This window comes from Felis catus, chromosome B2 (assembly GCF_018350175.1).
Source record: "Felis catus isolate Fca126 chromosome B2, F.catus_Fca126_mat1.0, whole genome shotgun sequence".
Lineage (NCBI taxonomy): Eukaryota > Metazoa > Chordata > Mammalia > Carnivora > Felidae > Felis > Felis catus.
Window position 1 is genome coordinate 146335358 of NC_058372.1, and position 25957 is coordinate 146361314.

At 40.5% G+C, this 25957-nt stretch overlaps 1 protein-coding gene across 7 annotated transcripts in view; it reads left to right on the forward strand.

The window, feature by feature from the left end:
- The first annotated feature begins 1352 nt into the window (after positions 1 to 1352).
- QKI (QKI, KH domain containing RNA binding) overlaps positions 1353 to 25957 on the forward strand; it is a 156899-nt gene continuing 132294 nt past the window's right edge. For 3 of the 7 annotated variants that reach the window (XM_045057000.1, XM_023253544.2, XM_023253546.2), the window contains exon 1: positions 1698 to 1986. In XM_045057000.1, the coding sequence (XP_044912935.1) occupies positions 1845 to 1986 (142 nt within the window). In that variant the 5' untranslated portion in view covers positions 1698 to 1844. 7 annotated transcript variants of the gene reach the window in all.

Sequence of the window (25957 nt, forward strand, 5' to 3'; positions counted from 1 at the left end):
CGAAGTACAACATCGCCCACACGACGCACAGCCCCCTCCTTTTTTGTACAGCGCGGTGCTCGTTCCTAACTGAAGCTGGCTCTCGGAGTAACGGATGCTGCAGCAAGGCAGACCCTGTCCCCAGAGGCGTGCCCCTGGGACAGGTACTGCACTGGTAGCGGCGACGCCGTCGGGGCGACGAGGGGCGCCCATGCGGGACCCACCACTCCTCGGGCTCCCTGCCGCTGCGTGGGTCTCGAAGCCGGAGACCGCGGGGACGCCGGGGAGGCGGGGGCGGGGGGGTCGTCGCGTGGTGCCACCAACGACACAGCGGCAATGGCCCACCCGGAACACAACAGGGACCCGACACCAGGCAGCGAAGATTCCGCAGCTTCTCGCCCCCGCCCAGCCACTCGGGGTCCGACGGCCGGGCCAACCCTCCCCCTACCACCGCCCCCCGCGCGCACCCGCCCAGGCCCCGGCCCGCCCCACGCAGGCGCGCGGCAGGCCACGCCCCTCCCCCTTCGCTCGCGGGGCCCGGGCAGGGGCGGAGCGACCCTCGGAAGGGGCGTGGAGACCGGACTCGACGCGCGCACGCGCTCTCAGACCTTACGGCTACGTGTCGGGCCACGTGATGCCCACCCCGAAAGTCCCCCGTGAAGCAACAGGACGTTAAAAAAAAATTCTTTTTTGGGCGGGGGGTGGGGGGGGGGAAGCGATGGAAACGGACTAGAGATGGGGAAAAAAAACCAAAAAAAAAAAACTATAGTAACGGGAGGAGAGAATGGGGCCGTGGGGCGGCGAGCGCAGCAGCCCTGGCGCGTCCCGCTGGCAATCCCTCTCACCTAAACGCCACCGCCGGACCGCGCCCGCCAGACGAGCCGGCCCGGCGGCGAAGAGCGCGAAGCGGCGCGGCCGTCGCCCCCGCCCCAGTCGAAAGCACCGCCACCCGCCGCCCCCGCCGCCCTGCCCGGCCCCCTCCCCCGTCCGTCGGCCCCCGCACCGGCCCCTCCCTCCGCTCTCGCCCGCCTCGGCGGCGACCCCGGCCCGGCGCCCAGGCCGGGCTCGCCGGGCACCGCCTCCGTCGCGCTGCCCGCCGCCGGCCCCTCAGGCCGCCCACCCCGCCGGAGGGAGACGGCGCGGCGGCGGCGGCGGCACCCGGGCCGGGGGCTGCGGGGGGCGGCGGCGGGAGGAGGAGCGCGCCGGCCGGGGCCCCGCTAACGGCCGCCCTGCGCGGCCCCGCCCGCCGCCCGCCCCCGGCCCTCCCCGCGCCGCCGCCCCTCCCCCCGCGCCGCCGCCGCCGCCGCTGGCAGCGCCGCCTGAACTGAGGCGAACTCCGCCGCCAAGTGAGTGAGGAGGAGGAGGAGGAGGCGAGGAGGAGGAGGAGGAAGAGGAGGAGCGGAGTCAGAGCGCGGCGGCAGCGGCAGAGGCGGCCGCGGCGGGGACCAGCCCAGAGAGACCCCGAGCCCGCGGCAGAAGCGGCGGCGGCGGCTGAGCGGGCGCGACCAGCCGAGCGAGCGGCGGCGGCCCGGCTCCTCCTCGTCCGGCGCCGAGCGGCCCGCGCCCGCACTCGGCCCGCGGAGACCCGCCTCCCGCCCGCCGGCGGCCTCGTGAGGGACGCGCCGAGCCGGCGGCCGAGGAGCGGCGGCGGGCCGGGAGCGCGTCGGGCCGCGGGCGGAAAGTGCCTGCGGGGGCGGGGAGAGCGCGGCGAGCGCGCGGTCCGGCCGCCCCGGCGCCCGGCGCGGGAGCGGAGCGGAGCGGGACGCCGAGTCCCGAGCGGCCGGCGGCCGGGGCTCCCCGCCCCTCCCTCCTCTCCGGCGGCGGCGGCGGCGGCGGCGGGCGGAGTGAGCTGCGGAGCCTGGAATATGGTCGGGGAAATGGAAACGAAGGAGAAGCCGAAGCCCACCCCAGATTACCTGATGCAGCTGATGAACGACAAGAAGCTCATGAGCAGCCTGCCCAACTTCTGCGGGATCTTCAACCACCTCGAGCGGCTGCTGGACGAAGGTGAGTCTCCTCGTCGGCCCCTCGCGGCCCGCGCCCCGGCGGCGGCCCCTCTTCTCGGGACCCGACGCCCCGCCGGCGTGTGGGGAGGGCGGGAAGGTCGCGGCCGGCGGGGACCGTGCGCCCGGGGACGGAGAGGCCCGGGCGGGGCGCACGGAGGCGGCGCCGAGGCCGGGCTCGCGGGGCGCGGCGGCGGCGGCGGGCGGGCAGGCGGGCGGGCGGGCCGGGGCCGCGGGCGGGACCCGCCGGCGGGACGCACACTCTCCCCTCCAACGCCCCCCCCCCCCCCCCCCCGGATCCCGGACCCCGGACCCGAGACCCCGGGCCTCGCGCCGCCGGCGACCGAGTTGGTGGCGCTGGGGAAGGGCTGCGGGGCGAGCCCTCTCGCGCCCCCCGGCTTCCAGCCGCGCCGCCGAGCACCGCGACGGCCCGGAGCTTCGCGGGCCTGCCCGGGAGGAGCCCGGCCTCGCCCGCCCCGCGGGCGCCTGAAGGACACCGGCCCCGGGGCGCACCCAGAGGGGGCTCCCCCGAGGAGGCCGGCGGTTCCCGAAGTGGAGGACTCAGTGGGGCTTTTGCTTTTTTGGAGTTTGTGCAGCTTGCAGATACTCGAGGGGAGTAGCGTGGGGCTCGATAATTTAGAGAAATTCCAAAGGAGACCGAAAGTACTGCTGATTTAGCCGAAGGCGAGGACAAAATGACAGCGGAAAGCACTTTTTGTCCTTTTGTTTGGGGAAGCGAGAACTGTTCGGGAGTTTAACTTCACTTCGGGCGGGGGGGGGGGTGTGAATACGAAATAACGCGAGGACAAATCTGAACGGAGTCCCGAGTAGGAGAGAACTTCGGCGGAGAGCTTTTCCCCGAGGACGCCGCTGCCTTACTTTGTAGGACAGGAAATCAAGACGTTTGAAAGGGCGAAGATAAAAACGAGTGAAAGTTTGCAAGAAAGCTTGGTTGGTGGAGAGCTGAGGGATGCGAAGAATGACTAGAAGATTAATTCTGGCCAACTCTGGAATCTCTTTAACAAGTTTTTGTAACAATGCCCTGGACTATTAAAAATTCTAGTAGCTGTGCATTGCTGTGAACGCCTGGAGAAAAAAAAAAAAATGACCAGCAAGAAAGTCTGCTTTGAAAATCGAGTAGCCAGGAGTTTTTTTTTTGTTCTTAGAAGCATCACCGGAGGACTGTTAAAGCTGAAAACTGTGTTTTGTAGAAGTGAACAATGGATTTTGGATTTTTCACAAGAATTTTGAGATCTTTATTAAAGAAGTAGGGAAAAGGAATCTGAAGCTTAGAGAGTTGGAATGTCACTAAAGAACAAAAGACCGGAAATGTCTCCGTGATTAAAGATGGTTAAAGAAGGATCCCAGGAGCTTTTGTTGTCTGGAAAGTCCAGAAACAACTTTAAAAGTACGAAACTGTTAGGTTTTACTGCGTCCTCCGTTTTGCTTACATACGTTAAACATAACGGCCGCAACCTTTATTGGAGTAGGCTTAACACTGTTGAAACAGCAAGTCTGTTAATTTCACATTGCTCCAGAAAAAACTTGAGCTGTCCCTTTAAGGGGTTCTGTTTTTTTCTATTTGTGTTGGCATTTGAAAGATTGTGGAGGCAGAAAACTTTCTGGAATGTCAAAAAAAAAAAAAAATTGCTGGAACTCTTAAAGTGAGTATTTCCAAATGTGAGCGCTAAGGGGCGCCAGTTATTTTTTTTAAAGGAGGAATGTTTGGAGCAAAATGTGTAACGTACTCAATAATGATCTATATTAAATTTAGTGGAAATTTAAATCACAGTAGATGGTTTTATGTGCAATTTGTGGCCACAGTTGTTGTATGTGTAATACGTAACATATTTGCAAACGATGAGAACACTTTCTTTAAAATTATGGGAACAACTTTTGTCACATTTCAAAAATAATACGCAGCCTTGCTTTGGTATGTTTTGGTAAAATTAGAGCTTGAGTGGTATTTGTAAAAGTTTCTGTCAGGGTTATTTTTCGAAAGTAGTGTTGTTTAGAAAGAATCCTTCATAGACGTTAAAATGAAAATACGTCCTCACAATATTTAGGGTTAAAGTTGCATTCTCTGAACTGAAATGTTTAGTTCAATCAAATGGCATTACACTAGATTATAAAAAAACAATTGCAAATACTTTCACTTTACGTGCATGCTATTTAAAAACAGCTCATTTAGGTTTCTCTGGTTCTGAAAGGCTTCTCTTTCGTGTTACTACGTTCCCCTAAAATCTCTAAAAGATAATTCGGACTCCTGTTAAAAAGTTTCTAACCCTTGCCTTCAATAATTTTTAATCTCCCAAATCTAGAATTCCAATTATGTCATCTCTAACAAAGGTTTGTTTGTTCATTTCTCTGTGGTTGGAAAGAGTAACCATTGCATTTTTAAGTCTTGGAGACTACTAGCTGAGGATGATAAATTGTAATTTTTTTTTCTTTTAGTATGGTTTACTCCATCTCTTATCTTGGTCTATCTTGAGTTTTAGTTTTATCAACTCCCCAGCATCAAGATTGCTTCTGTGTGGTAGCTGGAATGTTTAAAATGGACAGCATAATGACTAGGAAGTTTGATTGTTTTTTTATCAGACCAGTACAAACATGCAGGAAAAGGGGCTATTCCTTAGTGTGGAATAAGCAGCTTCCTGTAATTGTTAGCCTTATTATAAACTTAATTTGGCTTAAAGAAAATTGGTTTTTGAAATGCATCATATTTTTTGGGCCAGGTGATTGAATTCTGAAAATTTGTCAACTTGCTTTACCCCTTTGTGGTCTGTCGTTGTCCAAAACAAATTAATCATGATTTCAGTTTATGGTTAGGAATTACATTTTGCTTTTCCATATGATTGGCAGAACAAAAAAAAAATTACGTAAAGCTTTAAGTTTCACGTTAGTAATTAAGATACTGTACTTATAGTAGATGTATTTTCAGGTAATTAAAAATTTTGAATGATTTTTTTCATTTCATTTCATTTAGGAATTTATTTCAGAATGCATTTTAAAAGTACGCTTTAAAAATTTTTGCTTGTCAGTTTGAGAATTTTTATTTGGCTAGTCACAAATTTGGGATTTATATATATGTGCTAGGTTTTCTTAGTTGATTAACACTTGGCATGCTTTAGATTGAGCATTTTAGTTCCATGTCAAGTTAACCTTTAGCCTATATTGACTGTGGACAATCTTTTTGGTTTTTGGATTTATTTTATGCGGGGTGGGGGTGGGGTGGATTGTCAGACTTTGCTCCAAGTATCTTCACATGGTTGCTTTTTTTTTTTTTTTTTTTTTTTTTTTTTTTTTTTAAGTTGTGAATATGTTCTAGGTTAGACCACTCACATTAAGGATGTAATTTCAGTTACTGTTTCCAGTACTTAAGAATCTTTCGTTGAAGATAGAGATGATTGCACACAAAACCGAGGTCTTAAAGTCTTAAACTGCTCTCTGGAGAGAAGTTTCCAAACTGAATCCTGGGACCATCCTTGGGAAAGAGTAGTTGCTACAGCAAGTTTTTTATTTAAAAAAAACAAAACTTTCTTTGTCATGATAATGAGGCTCGAGGAACAAGGGTACTTGAATGCAAATTCTGTTTTTATAAAGTATTGCAATTTAGAATTAAGACGACGAATGAGATCAGTTAGACTTAAAAATCCCAGATGGGGAAAAGGGAGAACTAGGGATTTTAAAATCAGATTTTGAGTTTGTATTTTTTAGGCACATGGAGGTTGAGGCTGCTGACAGGAAAATTCAAAATGTATGGTTTATAAGTAAAGCTAGCCTAAATCTTTCGTGAATATCTGGAAAATTAGTGTGTGGCTCAGAAGTGAGCAAACATGTTAGATTACATTCTCCATTACTCCTTTGAAAAATGCATTTTAATTTTCTTATGTTCTTTTGGAGGGATGGTAATAGATTTTCTGACCTCAATTTTCTCTTCCTCTCTCTTAAAAATGTGGGCAAAAAGTGTTTTACATTAGAACTTGCTTTACTAGTTATCATTTTTCCATGTTAATGTTTGTCTCCATTTATTATGCATTTAGTATTGAAAGTATCGTATCGTACCCTCGGTTTTCTTACACTTCAAAAATTTTTTTCCAAGGGAGAAATCTTGCTTGTCTACAAAAGCTTTGTTTCAAAAATTGTATGGCTTTTTGTTGGTATCCAGAGGATTCTTGCTATGTAAGTTTACTAAAATTTTAGGGTTTTTTTCCTGGAGCATTGTTGACAGTAATCAATATCTGAAACAAACAGATTTTAGCTAAATTGAAGTAATCTGTTCTTTAGAAACAAAGATTTTGTAGTTGTATACTAGCCCTTTGAATTAATAGTGATAAGAAGGAAACTGATCTTTATAATCAGTTGTTCTTTCCATTATTCTTTTTCCCCTTACCCAGGAGGTGTCACCAGCTCTATAAGGTAATGATGGAAATGATAATTTGTATAGTAGGTCATTTATTCAACATTCATTCTCTACTTTTGAAGCTTAACTCCCCTTTAGGCAGAATATGTATTCAAGATGCATGTACATACAATGAGGCAGAAGGTGATTCCTTTTTTTCTTAACTTTATCCAATTTACATGTTTTGCAGTAAAAGCTGTACTCCCAAGGATATAATGTAATTGAATTAATAGAAATAGGTCTCTTCGCTAATCACATTTGCTAGTGTGTTTGGTATGAGACCTTTTCTTAAATGGCTTTGAGGATATCGAGTGAAAACAAGTTAATTTGGTTTTTTTAACGGTTGGTGCACCTTATATTTCTGTTGTTATCCCCTCACTTGTCAGTGTCCTGAAGCTGATTGTAAAGTGCATCAGTTTTCCGTAAGAAAAAAAATGGTTTTTGGTTTACTTTTTAAAGGGAAATCAATTCCTGTGACAAAGGACATAAAATGTAACACCCCGCCCCCCTCCCCACCACCCCAAACACACACACACACACACACACACACACACACACACACACACACCTCTGCCTTTACTGGAGCATTATTCTCATGCTCTTTTTCTGAAGCTAGTGTTTAGATTTGTAAGATTTTGTTTGATTGTTTTTTTAATTTTTTGGCTTTAAGAGAATTATACCAGTGTGATCATAGAGATAGCTTTTTATGATCTGACTGGAATATCTTTTAATTTCTTTGAGAAATTTATTACAGTTAATACAATTTGTTCGGTTTATGATGGTGCAGTTAAAAGTAAAATTTGTCTTCCTCTGTTGGGGATGGGAAAATGCTATGCCATTTTTAAGTTTAATTCATTTGATAACTTGAGTGACAGAGTCTACTGAGCAACTTTCTGTTGCTATCGGTATGTCAACTGTTACGAAGATATCCAAGGATCTATTTTAGGCCAAGGGATCAGGATAGAGCCGGAACCTATGCCAAGAAGTCATAATTCTATTATGTACTAACTTTTAATTCTTAATTTTTATATTTTCCAACTTTTTACGATTGACAGGATTTCATTATTTTTTCTGATCCTTCTCCTTTTTTGACATCAAGATTATGTACTTTTCCCTTTATGGGAACTTTTAGGGAACGCGTGTACCTCTTTTACAAGTTGGCGTTTCAGTTTTGGGGCCCAGAATAGCTAGGTTGTTAGATGTCCAAGTAAGATTTTTACAGCTTTTTTTCATTTAACAGAAAGCAAACATAACATTAAAGTTTTCGTAGTGAATGCATTTTGTTAGCGTGACTGTGTTATGATATTTGACTGTGGATATAACCCAGTGTGTGTTAGGTACTACTGTCTATAGAGTTTTCATCAGTCGTACTTAACATTGCAATAATATCTCTGTTTGTGCCTGTCTACCCTGTTAGAATTGGTTGAAAGTGCCCACCTCATAGCCTGGCATATTTAGACTATCAGATGTTCATTGAATTAATAAATAGGTTGACAGTGTTACCCTCTTGATTTCTATTTTCTCTAAAGTATGGGATTAAGCAAATTATATACTAATTGGTGATAGTTTTGGGCAGTTAGAAAAAAGGTACGTGTTTTTTTTTTTTTTTTAATGATTTGTTTTTAGAAATCTTACAATATTGTTTGTAATACCTGTCCTCAAGAAGCTTTTATCTTAATTTTACTTTACTACCATTGGTGTGAATGAGAATTAGGAAAATATAATTGTTTTACTGAGGCAATAGTTTTCAGCCAGTCCTTATGCAGAGTAGATCAGTCCATAAGCAGAGAGAAGCTGTCAGTGCTCCTCTCAGCTCCTAAAAGTTTTGGCATTTATGGAATTATATAGGTAAACCTTTTACCTTGTCAATTACCTATAAAAGTTAGTATCCAGCTGATATGTGGGTCTTGTAGTCTGTAAAACACAGTGTATGGGAAACATTCCAGGTCCTTAAGTGCTGCTTTGATGTGTTCATGATAGATAAGGACTATTTGAATGGTTTTAGTTCAGAAGAAAGCTGAGTATAAACATATATGGCAGTTACAGTAATTTAATACAAATAGCAATTTTTTTAAAGCATAGGTGTTTCTTTAAGCTAATTTGAAAGTGCCATTACTTAGAAGACTGATAAATTGAAGTTTTCAGCTAACTGAAACTTAACCCTCTTAAAAGCAGTCTACTTTTCTGCTTTAGCCTTAACAATGTTTTAAAAGTAATTCTGCCATGAATTTTTACAGAGATAGCTTGTAGAAGATAAGTGATTTGTCCAGAAATCTTATAATTAACAAGCAAATGACCGCACTTAATTTTTTTTTGTCATTCGTTTCCTGAAGCAGCAACTCTAGTTTGAAATTCCAACAATCCTGTTAGGTCTAGCAAAATGAAACTTTGTTCATAATGTTGCTTTATACGTTGATTCTAACCTATATGTTTTATTAAACTAAATTTTGTGACTAATGAAATGAATCCATTTACTATAACATCTCTTTCACTGTTATTTATGATAACGCAGAATCTGTCAACTTGGATGCTTTTCAAGGGTACTGAAGTGTCAGAAAAACATCAAAATGCAGTTAAATCCAGAAAGTAGTCTCATGTTGTATGGTCATAGCAATAAGGAAAGGGCTTCTGTTTGTACACGTGTAGGCATGCATGTGTATAGAGGGAGACATACAGCGAATGTGAGCTGTCCCTGAATCCTTGAGAGTGGGCGCTGGGGACGGGGAAGATCTAGAACATGGATGGTTTTTGAAGTAATGAAACTATCTTGCTTGGCCCCAGGATTGAAATGATTATATATCAAAAGTGGAAAAGGGTCTTATTAGCTATCCTAAGTAAACATCTTGCCTTTGGCTTTGGTGCAGGACAAGTCATTGTAAAGATTGGGCATCATTACCTGGTCAGTTGCAAATTATTGGGGAACTTTTGGGTTTTAAGCTAAATTAAGTTTAAAATATATAGAAACATCTGCATAACGTAGGTGCAGAAACTGAGGTCTAGAGAGGTGGTGACTCTTCCACATCACAAGGCAAGGTAGTAACAGGGTTGGGGCTAGACCCTCGGCTCTACCTTCTGATCTCTTTGGTGAATATGCTGCTCCATACATGGAACTGAAGAAGAAAAACCTAGAATAGTTCCATGTGCTAAGAAATTCCTGTGTTGCCTTACGTTGTGAACATGAAGAAAAAGTGAATGGGAGATTTGCTAATTCTGTGATAAGTTGGACAAATACCGGTCAAATTCTTGGAGCTGGAATTTTTTTTTTTTTTTAAATGTTTTATTTATTTTTGAGACAGAGAGAGACAGAGCATGAATGGGGGAGGGTCAGAGAGAGAGGGAGACACAGAATCTGAAGCAGGCTCCAGGCTCTGAGCTGTCAGCACAGAGCCCGACGCGGGGCTCGAACCCACGGACCGTGAGATCATGACCTGAGCCGAAGTCGGATGCTTAACCGACTGAGCCACCCAGGCGCCCCTGGAATTTTTTTTTTTTTAATGGTAAATTTTTGTGATCATTAAGAGGCTAAAAACGAGAAAGTAAAGGTGTTTAGAGGATTTCAGCTCATTTAACTTCTTAGTAACCGTAGGATAGAGCCTTATTTAACTCGTTAGGTACAAATAAATCTAGTGTGTATTTAGTATTTTTGCTGCTGTTATTGTTTTTTGCAGTTATTATTTCTTATAACCGCTCAAGAAGAAACCTAATATTTCTGACTGGAAGATTTAATATAAAGGTTTACTGAGTCAGAAATGTACGCTTGGATCACTTTTAGATTAGCATCGGGTGGTTAATAGCATAGGTGGGCAACTCTGAATAGGGATTGTCGGAGGTGAAGGATGTTGCTGGGTGGAGATGGGAGCCGCTCTGAGTAGCCCGCCTTGTTCCATTTGTGATGCCCACACCTGGAGTGTCAACTGATTCCTTCAAGTATATTCAGAAAGAAGTAGGAACCACAGCCCCTTGCTTGCTGTGTTATAGTAATCGACTTACTCTGAGAAACGTTACGTGGAAGGTGAATACATTTTTTAAGAAGTAAAATTTCAGACCCAGTTCAAATATAAGGTGTTTGGAAATTAACTGCATCTAATTCTTACTATTGCTGCTGTTACCATCATTGTGGCATGATGCTGCAGTTGTTACGACAGGGATTCAGGTGTTGACTGTATGTGTGTGCATGTATATGTGTGCATGTATACATGTGTACATGTGTGAGCCAGCATAAAGATAAAAATGAATTTGTGTTTCTGGCCATATGCTAATGAGACCATGTTGCAAGTAAGAATTCTCTGGCTAGTAGACCTGAGATCTAATCATGAGGTTGCAGTTAAGTAGTTTGGTGACCTGGGACAAGATACCTAACCTCAGATTCTTTATCTGTAAGTGGAATTATTAACTGCCCTACCAACCTCAAATCAAAATACTCGGAGACAGGAGAGTATTATATGCAGAAGAACTTTTCAGACTATAAGGTCGCATCATCTAATTTCTGTCGATATTTTTAGGTTGTTTTTGATAGGATAGGATGGACAATGAGATAAGCAAGGCAGCATATAGAGAATGAAAGAAGAAAAGAAAAAAGGTAACTTACCCGTATGAGTATCAGCTAGTGTTTATGTTCATGAGGACCACTCACTACTAGCATTCTGATGGTTGAGAAGTCCCTTTGAGCTGAAATAACTAATATTTTTTGAGAATTAGAACCTGACTTGGTATTAATATGTGGTAGGCTTTAATGAGGTGAAGGGAGGGTGGAGGATGTTCTAGGAGAAGAGAAAGTGCTGTAATGTTGAAACAGTGGTGATGGGAGATTGAAAGATTTTCAGAAAGCACGTTTAGACTCATTTGGAATGGCAAATGTACGCGAAGGAGTGAGTTAAGAGCACAGCCAGCAGGCTAGGTTCGGGCTCTATTAGGATGGGCCTTGAATGCCAGGATGAAAAGCATAAATTTCATTCTGAGTTTTGTAAGGAACCAGTGGAGGGCTTGTACTGTTTTGGGGTGTCATAATGAGCTCTTTGAGGGGAACTAACAAGAGCGCAGAATAGATGAGCTTAAGGAAGTAGAAATTGGTTGCATTGAGAAGGATTAAGATTTATGGTTAGGTAGCTTTTAAACAGTTAATTTTCTCAAAATACTTAATAAAAATATATTCAAGCTTTCTGTATTTTAGATCTAATCTCTTTACAGTTTTTTTTAAAGCATTTGTTTTAACTAAAAATAAACATACACAAAAATTATTTTTTCCTTGCCCGTAAGTTATTACCTTAATCCTGAGGTATTGAGAATGTGCAGGGCTCATTGGTACAGCTGTCACCCAAAATGTTGGTTACTTAGAATTAGGCTTTGGCTTTATATGTGAATTAAAGAGGACTGAAGAAACTCTTTGGTTTAGGGGAATCTTAGAAATTTTTATTTTATTTTATTTTTGAGAGTGCATGCATGAGTTGGGGAGGGGCAGAGGGAGAGATGAAGAGAGAGAATCCCGAACAGGCTCCATGCCCGGCCAGAGCTCGACGAGGGGCTCGGTCCCACCACACCGCGAGATCATGACCTGAGCCGAAATGAAGAGTTGAGTCGGACGCTTACCTGAGCCACCTAGGAGCCCCAGAAATTCTTGACCTGGTTTGAGTTGGAGGAAATTTTATCCAAAACTTACTCATCTAATGTTGTCAAATCTAGATGTGTTCAAAAAGGAAGATTTTTGGGAACTTCACTGTTTTCATCATCTTATGTTTAATTGTTCTTATTTTTATGTTGATTGTTTTGAGCAAAGTAGAGATCTCTTGACCTGCCATCTCTGTATATTTGTGTATCTCTCTTAAAAACTAGAATCATTTTGTATAGCAACATCGTATTGAACAAAATGGCTCAATCTTACATTTAATATGATAACCAGTCTATATTCAGATTTCTGTAGTTATTCCCAGGATATTTTTTATAACTGGCTGTCCAGACCAGAGTCTGACTCAGGACCCCGTCCCGTTCCTTGAATCTGGTTGTTATGACTTCACGCCTTTTTAATTTAGAACCATCTTTTTTATGTCACTGCTGTAACTTCCTTATCATTGGAATTATTCCTTTCTGCCCTCTGTATCTAGCACTTGGGAGGTTAGGTTTAAAGGATCAAATAGGTTCAAGTGTATAACATCATAGGTGATGATTAGGTACTTGATTTAGCATTATGCTGGGGGTACAGTATCTGGTTCCACTATTAGTGAAACTAAAATGGAAATCTGGGTTAGTGTGGTGATAAACTGATCCTCCCACTGTAGTTTGGTAAAGCTTTCCTTAACCAGGGAATATATTCCTGTTTTGAAAATAGTTCCTAATGAAAAGCCAGAGAGATGCTTACTCTTCGTTAATCATTGGCAGGGTCTGGAACTAAAAGTGTCGGTTTGCTAGCTGCCTCAGATGGTGACTGATGAAAAAGGTTTTATTTCTAAGTGGTTGCAAAATCTCTACTGCAAAGTTTTTCTCCTTAAGAACTTTGAATAGTAAGGAAGTTATATTCCAGCAGATGGAGATATTAGTACACAAAAGACAGTGTTTAGTGATTAAAATTTGTTGAGAAATAACTCTTTTACCAGAAAAGGAATTTTTCTCCTTTAAATTGTAAGAGAAGAGTTGCTCAGGAATATGAGAAATAACAATTGTGAAATTTAGTATTTAGAAGTCACATGTAAATCAGTGTGATATTTCTTTAAATAACTTTTTTTTTTTTTTAAAGAGACCATATGTTAGTATGTTGTCTATACAGTGTGACTGGTTTAGGACATTCCATTGAGTATTGCAGTTTCTGCCTTTACGCCTTAGTTGTTTGAAGGTTTGTTATTTATTTATTTTTTTAATTTGTTTTAGAGCAGGACTGAGTCAAGTCTTTAAAAGTACTTGTATATTTTCTTTGTGATTCTAAAGTCTTCAACCAGGCTGTTGATTTGTTTACTAATGTAAATCAGAAAAAAAAAAATCTGTGCCATAGTCTATTACATGTCATATGAAGTGAAAGTTCTTTTGGGGATTATAGTTTTATTGTAGTAATAAAAAATTATCAGCAGTAAAAAGATAATCTTATCTCACTTTATTGTAGTTTATAGCATTCCTTGTCAGTTTTTTTTAGTTAGGTAAATATTATATATTTAAAAAGTGTGCCCTCCCATTGTTAAAAAAATATTGCTTATTTATATTGCTTCTTAGATATGATTTGGAAGCATCTGTTTTTGTTACTTACACATTTAAATTTTACTTTGCAAGTTGTTATATTGAGCTTTTTTTTACATTGTCAAGTCAGTTGTAAAATACCCTTTTTCCTTAATCACTTGAAATTGAACTCAGACATGAGAAAAGTATTTATCTATTTCTATGTAGAAGCTAGGGAAGAAGATACCGACTGTGGTACCTCTGTAGAACTGATAATAACTTCCATTTTTTCCCCCCGGTGTCCTTTTTTTTTTCTTTTTTTGTTATTCATAAAGTGTAGGGAATTGAAGGTGCAAACATTTTCACTTCACTTTTGGCAGTAGTGTGTTTTGTGGTCTCTGAATCCTGGAAAAGGTGGTGATGAGGGCACAGAGGGCATATTGTCTTTGAACCTTCATGCAAAGTATTATTTTTCAGGGAGAGTGTTTCCCTGTGGCCAATTTTGTGTGTACTTTTTTTTTTTTTTTAAGTTTATTTTATCCCATTTTGAGAGAGAGAATCCCAGCCAGGCTCCACACTATCAGCACAGAACCTGATACGGGGCTCGAACTTCATGAACCTTGAGATCATGACCTGGGCTGAAATGAAGAGTTGGACGCTTAACTGACTGAGCCACCCAGGAGCCCCTCGTGTGTACATTTTAAAAATTGTTTAAAAATTGTTTTTAATTGTTTTTTTTTTTTTTTTTTAATGGTGTGAGAGAGACCCAGCGTGATCAGGGGAGGGGCAGAGAGAGAGGGAGATATAGAATCTGAAGCAGGCTCCAGGCTCTGAGTTGTCAGCACAGAGCCCAATGCGGGGCTCGAAGCCATGAACAGCGAGATCATGACCTGAGCCGAAGTCAGATGCTTCACCAACTGAGCCACCCAGGCACCTCTAAAAATTATTTTTTATAGTCATTTAAGAATATACGAGAAGCATAAATTTCTTTGTTCTAGAAATTGTACAGTGTGTTATAAAAAATTAGACACATTCATTTCATTCTTAAGTATTCTTCATCTCATGGAAAAGAACTAAAATATATCGATTAGAAAATGAGGATGGGTGCCTGGGTGGCTCTGTAGGTTGAACCTCTGACTCTTGATTTCCACTCAAGTCATGATCCCAGGTTTGTGGGATTGAGCCCCAAGTTGGGCTCTAATGTATTCATTCATTCTGTGTCTCTCTCTCTCTCTCTCCCCCCCTCCCTCCCCCCCTCCCTCCCCCTCCCTCCCTCCCTCTTCTTCCCCCCTCCCCTGCCTCACCTTCCCCCTCCCCTCGTCCTGCCCCCTCCCCCACTCATGTTCTCTTTCTGGGGAAAAAAAAATGAAAATGATCCATAATTCAGTGATAATCACACTTAACATTTTGGTGAATTTTCTTCTTGTGTTTTTTCCCTTTCTCTATGGATTATGACAAAATTGTAATACTGTTGTGGTACTCTGTGTGTGTGTGAGTGCGTGTGTTTAAATAAATTACATCCATAAGCATGTTCGCCTGCCATTTTATATTCTGACAATATAATTTTGTGTTAACATAGTTCATCTTATGGAGGCATATTATAATTTAATTAACTCTTCTATTGGACATATTATTTTGCTTTCAGTAAACTTGTATGATAGTATCAGATGGTTTCAGAGGCTTATTAGTTGCTCTTTAAAAAGCCTTAAGTCACTAAATACTGTAATGGCCCTATGAAAAACCAAGCTGTTTTATTTTTACAATGTAGTGAATGGGAGATCAACATTTATTTTATTTTTTTTACTCTATTTTATAAAAAAAAATTTTTTTATGTTTATTTTTGAGAAAGACAGTGTGAATGGGGGAGGGGCAGAGAGAGAGGGAGACACACAATCCGAAGCAGCCTTCAGGTTCTGAGCTGTCAGCACAGAGCCAGACGTGGGGCTCAAACTCAAGAACCATGAGATCATGACCTGAGCCAAAGTCTGACGCTTGACGCTTAACCATCTGAGCTATCCAGGCTTCAAGGAGATCAGTATTTTATACTGCATTCTAGTAGAAAGCGATTACTATTATGTGACATTTAATTTTTGAATAATGTCAGAGTTGCATATTTCACTTATTTTTTAATGAGTTGACACATTTATTTGAAATTTTTTATTCTCTTCACACATAAATTTGGATGCATGCTATGTGTAACATATAAGGTATGCAACAAAGCTTCAGATTCATTCCTTACTTTCAAGTTGTTTGATTAAATAGGGTAGATAGTATGAAAAGAAAGTAATATGAGGTAATAAAATAAAGAGGTTGAAAGACTGGTGTTAAGATCACGTTAGACTGAGGAGATTATGGAATGTTTTAGGAAAAGAGGTAAAATTTCACCTGGCTCTTGCAGGATAGATAGGATTGAAGTGGAGAAAAGGTAAGGAAGTAGTGTTCTAGACACAGGGAACACCATCCCTGAATGTGAGGACATTCCAGGCGGGAGAAAGAAAGTAAAATAATATGTGTCTCTTCTGTAGAAAGCCTTAAGTGCATGGAAAAAAGTTTCATCTTGTTGATGATGGGAGACCCATTTAAGGCTTTTCCTTTTACATCTTAATTTTTTTCCCTTTTATCTGCCTCCATATTTCTGTTTAGTATGGATTGATGTGATAGATTGCTCTACTCACTGCATAGTTTTAGATTTTCTGGAGTTAGTTCTCATCCCCCACCCCAGTATTTTGCCTCTTAACTTCTGTTTTAGCTTATTTTTTTCACCTGTGCATGCATAGTTTGGCTTTCTATTTTGTTTTGCTAGTAAATTGGAATATACTTAACCCCTCTTTTTATGATACCATTTATTTCAGTTCTTTTCTGTATGTCTGTTGGTGATCGTTTTGGGTTTAGGTGCCTGGGGGAAGGAGGTGTATCAGAATTAGTGCATGATTCATAGAACTGGTGAATCTCAACTCTAGGCTGTAGATGAGTTGCTAACATAACTTACCCTGTATGTGTGGCATGGGTCTTTGCCATATGTGTGCCTTTCATTATCCTCTCCGTTTGCTTTTGCTCTAAGGGCTGGAAAGACCTAACTAAGATTGGAGGAGAGGGATTAAAGATCTGCTAATTTGATTCTAAATTGAGGGAGGCTTTAGGGCAAGTGTTTGCAAAGTATGTATGTTCCATGTAATACTGGCCTCCTGAGGTAGTTTAAGAATAAAAGTAGTCCAAGAAGTGCAGCATATTCCTTTTGTGAATTCAGCGTGTGTTGACATGTTAAATATCCAGGATCTGCAGAAAAGAAAGCTAAATTGGTTTAATTGAGTACTTTTTTGAAATTGCCTGGAAAAGAAATGCCTTTTTTTCTTTCTTTTCTTGGAACTAGTGGTCCAAGGATACATTATGGTAAATACTAGAAAGATTATAAAGACTTGTTTGTGGATCCTAGGGACAAGAGGGCTTAGGTTATAGGAAAATGTATTTATTTTACAGGATGGTAAGGGACACGAGAGTCTTATTTACACATTTCATTTTTATTCAAAGACTCTAACACCTTTGATTTTCTTATGGAAATACATTAACTGAACATCATAGGATATGCCATGTGGTTCTGCAGATGTGTCTTGAGTTGTTCATATTTAATACACGAAATTTTTAGTTATTTTGGTAGATTTTTAAGGGCAGATGGCTTGGAGCCTGAGAAGGGGGAAAGAGTGAAAGCTTTGGAGCAAGTAGTAATAATTAAGAGGATGCTTAAAGTGAAATCTTTGATTTTGTGAATCAAGACTCTCTCTTTGTTAATGCGGTTATTTATTGAATAACAAGTACATACATCCTGACAGTATAAACCAGAAAAATGGTATAAATATGAGCCAAAAAAGGTATATATCAAATTTTTAGAATGCTTATCTATAAAGAGAATTATTGTATGTACATATTTATATAACTAAATAGCTGAAGTGAAAGCTTCATTAAATATGTGTATTACCTATGATGTAATCTAGTATTTTCCCATTCTTCTTCATTTACAAAGTGCTGGTTGTGACTAACACTGTAAAATTAATGGGTTATGACTTGTGTAGTTTTAGCAAAACTGATGTTGACTCCTGCTGTAATTTAGTTTTCAACAAACTTTTTTTTTTTTTTTTTTTTTTTTTTAATCTAGCACTCTGCTGGGTGGTGTGGATACAAAAATGAATAAGGCATAGTCCAGTCCTTAAGGAGCCATGTAATAGCATGGAGAGAGAAATGAAGTAAGAAACTGCAGTCCAGTGCTTTAACTGCTGTGGCAGAGGCATACACAGGTTAGGGTGGAAGGGACCACGTTATTTTCTAGCAGGAAGATGATCATTTCTACTAGGTTCACATATTACATAACCTGATAATTCATCTGATTATATATAGGCTTCATTTAATGTGACATTTAGTTCTGTTTTTTCCCCTATAGATTCTGAAATTGATGCTATGAGGTTTACTGGAATAAGAGATTTCTGAATTTTTCGCACAAAGGCCAAGTTTGTAAAAGCAAATGTTAACTTTATAGATAACCTTAAAAAAACTGAAATCTTACAGATGAGTAGTATTGTTTTCCTAAATACATTACAGTGACTAGCTTAAATGCCTTTATTTGGGAAATAATATTTTTCTGACCTTTTTTTTCCTTCCAAATCTTATATTGTGACTTATTAAGAAGGTAAGATTAGGTAGAAGTGTAATATAAGTGTAAACGTTACCTATTTATATATCTAGTAATTATCTTTGACTTGACCATTGGCTGTTAACCGAGATAGTGAAAGTTAAGCTACAAAGCAAACCATGAATTTAACAAAAAAAAGATGGAGGGGTGCCTGGGTGGCTCAGTCTGTTAAGTGTCTGGCTTTGGTTCAAGTCACAATCTCACAGCTTGTGAGCTCGAGCCCTGCATTGGGCTCTGCTCTGAGCCTGGAGCCTGCTTCTGATTCTGTGTCTCCCTCTCTGTCTGCCCCTCCCCTGTTTGTGCTCACACTCTGTCTCTTTCTCTCTCAAAAATAAATAAACATAAAAAAATTATAAACAAATAAAAGAGGGATACGTAATCATCCATCGTGGAAAAATTATTATGTAATTTTATTGAAATTTGGAAGTATTCCCTGTGTTCACTTCTTATCTGTGGTTAATTCATTCATGATAGCACTGAATATAAAAAGAGTTGGTTTCATTTTATCCAAAAAAAAAAAAAAAAAAAAATAGAGCATGGCATTTCTATAGAATTTAGGTTCTGTGAGTTACAAAATTGTTACAGTTTTTCCTGTGAGTGATATAGGCCCCTACATCAGGTTGAGGAAGCTAATGTCTGAGTGGATGTGGTGGTTGCCTTAGAATGATTTTGCCGTTAGCAGTGAAAAATGTTTTTCTTATAGTTCTTGTGCAGCAGGCCATGGAGTAAAGCACATTTTTATAATAAAGGTGATGAATTTAATCGCAAACTGGCAGCCAAATGGAAATTGCAGACCTTGATACTGGGAGAAAATTGCCTATAAAGCAACTCTTGAGGGAACAGGCTTTAAATTTATCCACCCATTTCGACATTGAGGAGAACATAGGAATCACAGGATATTTTGCTTGGCCTGCTTAGTTCAGATGAATGACACTTGAACGTTCTATTTAAGAGCTAGAGATGGTTGGTTTAAAGTTGCTTATGCTTTGTACATTAAAGCCTTAACCACATACATTTTTATATTTCATTAAATATCTATAATGCTGCCGACTTTTTATATTTCAGCACATGATATGCCTAATGAATTGAAATCCATTTACTACATTTATGTGGTGATATGCTATGTAATTCATGTTTCTGCCATTTGTATGATAGACCACAGTCTTAAAGGATGCAGAATACTTTTCGTTTATAAGTAATATTCAATTGAGAGAATGTCATATAAACTCAATTGATAGAATGTCATTAACTATCAATCTATACTGTTTTATATTGTGTTTAAATAGTTTATATTATAAAATTTAAACAGTGGTAGAATTTCTAATATGGGAAATCTGGGCTCTGTCACCTTTTTACTCTAGCTGACTAATGCTTGTCATTTCTTAGGATAACCTAACCCCTGATTCAGCATCTAGTATTTAGAGCGTTTAACCCTGAATCTTGGTATTTGTACCATGTATTTTGAGGTATACTTTCCCCCCGTGGTACACTTATCTGTTAACAGATATCTGTGTCCAAATTCAGAGAATTGTACGTGACTATTGGAAAGTGAGACCTATTTGAAGGTTTGTAAATATTTAAGATGAAAAGTGCTAATGTAAAATATAAAAATAATATTTCTTAATGTACTTCCTGAAACAATTGGGCTCTAAAGGGAATTGAGGATTACTTCTAGGAGGTTATTAGATTTTACTTGGATGCATAGGAATTATTATATCTTGTTAAAGTAAGTTGCGGTAATTGGTATCTTTGTCATCGAAAGTACTTTCATTTAAGTTACTTTAAGTGCTAGACTGATTGTAATACATCCATATGAGAAGTAAGCCTCCATGTAATGTTGAAGATAAATTAGAATGTTTAGCCATCTCTGAAATTTATAAAGTTTAATGTTTATTTATTTTTGAGAGAAAGAGCGCAAGAGCAAGGGAGAGCACGTGTGCCCAAGCTGGGGAGGAACAGAGAGAGGGAGGTAGACACAGAATCCGAAGCAGGCTCCAGGCTCTGAGCTGTCAGTGCTGAGCCTGACGCAGGGCTCAAACCCACAAACTGCGAGATCATGACCTGAGCCAAAGTCTGATGCTCAACAGACTGAGCTACCCAGGGGCCCCTGAAATTTACAAAGTTTAGATCAACACCTCTATTTCCTCATCACTGATACAGATGCTTGGTCATTTGGTTTATTTGGCTTAAGTAAGCTGTGGCAAGTGCAAGTGTAGAATTCAGAGATAGAGCCTAAAGGTAAATATTCCTTAGTGTAGGCCTTTGTGAGAGGAACGAAGTACAATTATTTCGACTCTAATGTTCCTGATCCAGTAAGTCAGTATGTAGAAAGCTGTATTTTCAATTTCAGAAAAAAAAACAAACTAAAATTTTATAAATTTCAACATATAAGGTAAAACTGGAATGAGGCATATGGAATACAGGTAAATTGTATACATATGTAAGTGTTAACATATTTTAATGTATTTAATGTTTTATATAATAAATGTGTTATACATGATGAGTATATAACATGTATATATAATTCATACATAACTTTGATGATAAATATATGTATATGTATGTAGTACATAGAGTATATTTCATTAAAATTACCACTTTTCTGTAGCAAGATGGCTATACGTAATTCTTTATAAGCTGATACTAAATTAAATTTCCATAGTTACTGGTGGTGGTTTACTTACTTTTTCCCTCCCCTCCCCTTCCCAGAGAGAAATAGCACGCGACTGCAAGCCTGGGAGGGAGAGAAAGTAAACAGCCTCCTTGCTTAGCAGCTGGGTGGGGCTTGATCTCAAGAACCTGAGTTGAAATCAAGAGTCAGCACTTAACTGGCTTCATAAGCCAGGCAGGTGCCCCAGTGGTTTACTTTTTCAAAAGGGTTTTGCAGTGATATGTTTAAACTCACATCCAAATCTACTGTGATAAAGGTACCCGCAATGTAGTTCAAGGTTGTTTATGCCAGAGTCTAAAACACCTGAAGCATCTAAGATTCTAAGCTCTGAAACGGTTTTAGAATCATGTGTGAGAACAGTCACATCACTGAAATTAGCTCAAGTAATGGATTGTCAGAGGGGAGTGAAACACAGGGAGTGTTTCAGTAATATTGTGGTTTCAAGGTGACAGTCTAAGACATGATCTTTTCGTATTTTGTTTTTGATTAGACAAGTATTTTAAGGTATTGTAGTTATGCAGGTATACATTAGAAGCCAAAATGTTTCCCCAGCTAACCTTCCCCCAAATTATTTATTTCAGGTTAAAGTAATCTCCAGAAAAGTGGTTAAACCAAAGCAGGTCAGGTCCTGGAGCAAAGAACTCTTATCTTTTTTATTTAAAAAAAAAAAATTTTTTTTTTAACGTTTATTTATTTTTGGGACAGAGAGAGACAGAGCATGAACGGGGGAGGGGCAGAGAGAGAGGGAGACACAGAATCGGAAACAGGCTCCAGGCTCTGAGCCATCAGCCCAGAGCCCGACGCGGGGCTCGAACTCACGGACCGCGAGATCGTGACCTGGCTGAAGTCGGACGCTTAACCGACTGCGCCACCCAGGCGCCCCTAAAGTGTGTTCTGGGAAAAGTGCTATGGAGAATATTTGCTCCACGTATTTAGGAGTCATTTTTAATAAGCTGAATGTACTGTGGTATTTGGATTTGAGTAGTTTGTAAGGTTTTCTGGATAATATGCTTGAATATTTGAGGAGGTGCTTAGTAAAATGAGCTGGAAAAATTAAACCGTATCTTTGTTACTTTCTACTTCCCTCTTTGCCATGTAGGATGAATTTACATGTGAGAAGTCATTCTCAAACAGTAGTTGTTGATAGGTGCCTTTTCTATTTCTCTTTTATGCCTATAGAGTTGGGAAAACACCAGTCACAGATTTTAGGTAACAGACAGTCATCAAATCATCAGATAATTCTTTCAGACTATCTGTCAAGATATGGCATTTCCAGAATATATAATTTTACATCACAATTATCATTAATAATGACATGGACATACTTAGGTTTATGTATCAGGCACTTTTTATAAATATATTCATTGTCTCATTTAATCTTTACAACAATCCTGTGAGCTGGAAATAATTTCATTTTATAGATGAAATGGAGGCAGATAGACATCACTTAGTAGTTTTTTTCAAAGATTGCGTTCTTAGCAGTTTGTTTCTTTGTCACAGATTATTTACAGTTTTGTAGTCAGCTCTTTGGTAAGTTTTTTAAAAAGTAAAATTTTATCTGACTTTGAATTATTATTAGGTTAGTTCTGCACAAAGACCTGGAGAGTCAGATTTTTCTGGAGTTGTCCTCCTTTATATATACATTACGTTAAATTATTTTTAGCCACTGTAACTACAGCTATAAGGAAGGTGGTCTTCTGTTGATTTTGTCAGTAGTTTGCTTTATTTGACATTGTTATTAAGAGAAAAGACACTACAACATATTCGGAATGCAGGAAGTATATTAAATTTCTTTCAAAGCTTGTGCCATTTAATACTGACATTCTGAAAGTGGGTTCTCTTTGTGTTAAGTCTTGATATTCTGGTGTGCCTCTTACCGCAGGTTACTACTGATGTCCCCAGGCGCCTGTGAATTGGCCTGGTTTTGCAATTTTTTATGGCCTTTTCCATTTCCCTGCTTAAAAAAAAGGATGCTGGGGAGTTCTAATGTACATCTTATTCTTTTGTTGCCTGTGAAATTCTCCCAACTAAAGATGATTGTGTATATCTTGCTATACTTACTCCTTTTGAGGAGTGTTTGGTTTTAAATCACAATTAGGGAGACGTTCATTTTTAGTGAACAGATTTCACTCATTTTCCAGTGTGGTGCAGTTTGTGGAGTGGAGTGCTGTTTGACATAGGTTGCCTTTAGATTTTGGTTTATATCAGTAATTTTCCACTTGCCCCTACTAATAGGGAAGGCCTTGGTGAAGACAGAACTTTTGTTCTTACAAATTCTGTTCATTCTGAACTTTTCCACTGGGAAAAATTTGTATTGGTTTTAAGAAACAAATCCCTAATTTGAATAGTTACTTGCACTTCCTTAACCCTTAACATGGCTACTCTAAACTACACAGCTCTTCGTTGATCTTTGCCTTTGGGAACCTTCTGAGTAAATGAAAAAGTGCCATGAATGAGAAAAACAGAACCACTTGTTTGGATTATTATAGGCGTTACTAAAAATAGCAGTCCAGTACAGAGATGGGATTAGGAGTCAGAAAACTAAGATTTGGCAAAAATCCTTGAGGGGCACAGAAGCATGTGTTTTAAGCATTTCATGTATCGGATCCATCAACATAAGTATGTCTCATTAGAATGATAAATATATATCCATGTTTTTCCCACTTTTATTCTTTCCTTCATAATTATTTAAAGTGAGGATTTACATGCCTAGAATGCAGTTTTCCCTAGTATGATCTTTTCTACTGTAGAACCAAAAAAACCCATAGAGCTCTGGCTTACTCTTGAAAAATTACTTTGTCTAGTGTTCAGGTCCAGGTATTCATATCCCAGGATACTCAGCCTCATCTCTCAGTCACTTCTAGCCCTCTAATCTATTTACATAGAAATGGGTTTTTTATTACTAGAAGAACTGTGATGGCAGGAACTATGTTGCTTATGAGGGTGGTCCTAGCACCAAACACAGTGCTTGCTACCATAGAAAAGTAGGACGTACTCAGTCAGTAATTCACCTTGAGGGCCTATTATGTGCCAGACACTCTACAAATGTTATTCTAGTGAAAGACTTTTCTCTATGAAACTTAGGTGTTTAAATCGAGTGAGTTATCTTAGATGGTCCTTATAGAGGAGAGTAAACATAGACCTGAAAAGCTGAAATGAGGTCTTGACGGATGTGCAGCTAGTCCTTGCCAGAGCTTAAATGAGGCTATTCTTTTAGTTGTAATTTGGATTACACTATTCTTTCTTTCCTTCCATTATTACTGTGTATATCTCTCTACTTTTCCTTCTTTTTCTCTCTACAATTTCTACACGCTTCTCATCTGTTTTCATCTGTTCTCAGTGGCTTTTACTGTATTCTGTCACTGATGGAACAATAATGTTGGAGGGGCGGTGTGATATGGAGGCCTAAATTTGGATCCTGACTTTTTCCCTTACAAGTTAAGTGATCTTTGGTGAAAGTACTTAATCCCCAAATCTTAGTTTCCTAACTATAAAATGCAGACGAGAAAAGTACGTCTCTGTAAGGAAATTCATCTGCCCAGACAGAGCACTGACCTCCAAGGCAGACTGAGCAACTCACTGCTTGGAAAGAAGTTAGATCTCATTACTCTTAATTCTGTTTAAGAGATGCTACTTCTCACTAGTTGTGTGCTACCATTACCACCACCAGTCAGCTCTGTTTCATTCATGGTAATACTCTCTCTTGCGGCATTTAAAGCAGTCCTGGGGAAAGACCTAGGTAACGAGGGAACAACCGTGTAGTTTAATTTTTTTTAAGTTTATTTATTTATCTTCAGAGAGACAGCAAGTGGAGAAGGTGCAGGGAGAATGGCCAAGCAGCCTCCTCGATGACAGTGCGGAGCCCAGTGTGGGGCTCGATCTCATGAACCGTGAGGTCATGACCTGAGCTGGAACCAAGAGTCCAGCCCTTAACTGATGGAGCCATCCAGGTGCCCCAAGGAGAAGTCATTCTGAGCTGTCTTCTAGAGACATGCCTCCTTGTGTGGTGTCTTCAGTGTCTGGTCAGCTTGCTTTCTAAAGGGGCTCTGTCAAAAATGTCTGCTCTGGAAGCCCAGTCTCCAGCTGGAATTTGAAGTCCTGAGGGAGTAGGAGCTCTTCCTGAATTGGAACTTGTGTTTCCAGTTTGCAGACCCCATTTTCCCTGAATAATTACAGCTAAGAATGTCTGTCTCCTAACCGTCTGTATGGACCCCTTGACCACTGAATACAAGGTAATACTTGTAATATTTGTCTGACTTGACTTAGATTGCTGTAGGATGGTAGTGAGGAATAAAAACTCAGCAGATGCTAAAATTATGTTATAATATGAAATATGTTGAGGTGCTTCTTTGAGGTCATACCTGCGTGAGTACTCCAGCTATTATTTTGGATTAGTTTGTGAAAGAGCAAGGTCCTTGTCTGTTTTTGCACATGACTATATTCCTAGGGCCTTGGCCAGTGCCTAGCTCATGGTAGGTATACAATACATACTTGTTGAGTGCATATATGCACAACCATTATCTTGTACCATAGATTATTAAAATAGTTAAAAAAAAACAACTACAATCACACATTATTCAGGCCAATTCATTTTATAAACAGTTTGTACTTTAGGAAATGAAATGAAAAAGCTTTTATTATATTCTTAAAATTTTTACTAAATAAGCTTTGAATAGACGGTTGATCAAAACTGTGACATTGTAGGGGCACCTGGGTGGCTCAGTTAGTTAAGCGTCCGACTTTACCTTAGATCATGATCTCATGGTTCGTGAGTTTGAGCCCCACGTTGAGCTCTGTGCTGACAGCTCAGAGCCTGGAGCCTTCTTCGTGTCTCGTGCTTCTGTGTCTCCCTCTCTCTCTGTCCCTCCCCCACTTGTGCTTGCTTGCTCTCTCAAAAATAAAATAAACTTCAAAAAAAAAATTGTGAGGTTGTAAATATAGAAGTTGTTATATATAAAAAACAAAACAAAACAGCTCAAGAGAAAGGAATCATTTACAGCCCCTTTGGTGCCGTCCTGGTGGGGGCAGTCTTTTCTTTATGGGTTAGGGTTTTTTATAAGCCAAGACCAGTCATTTAGATGGTT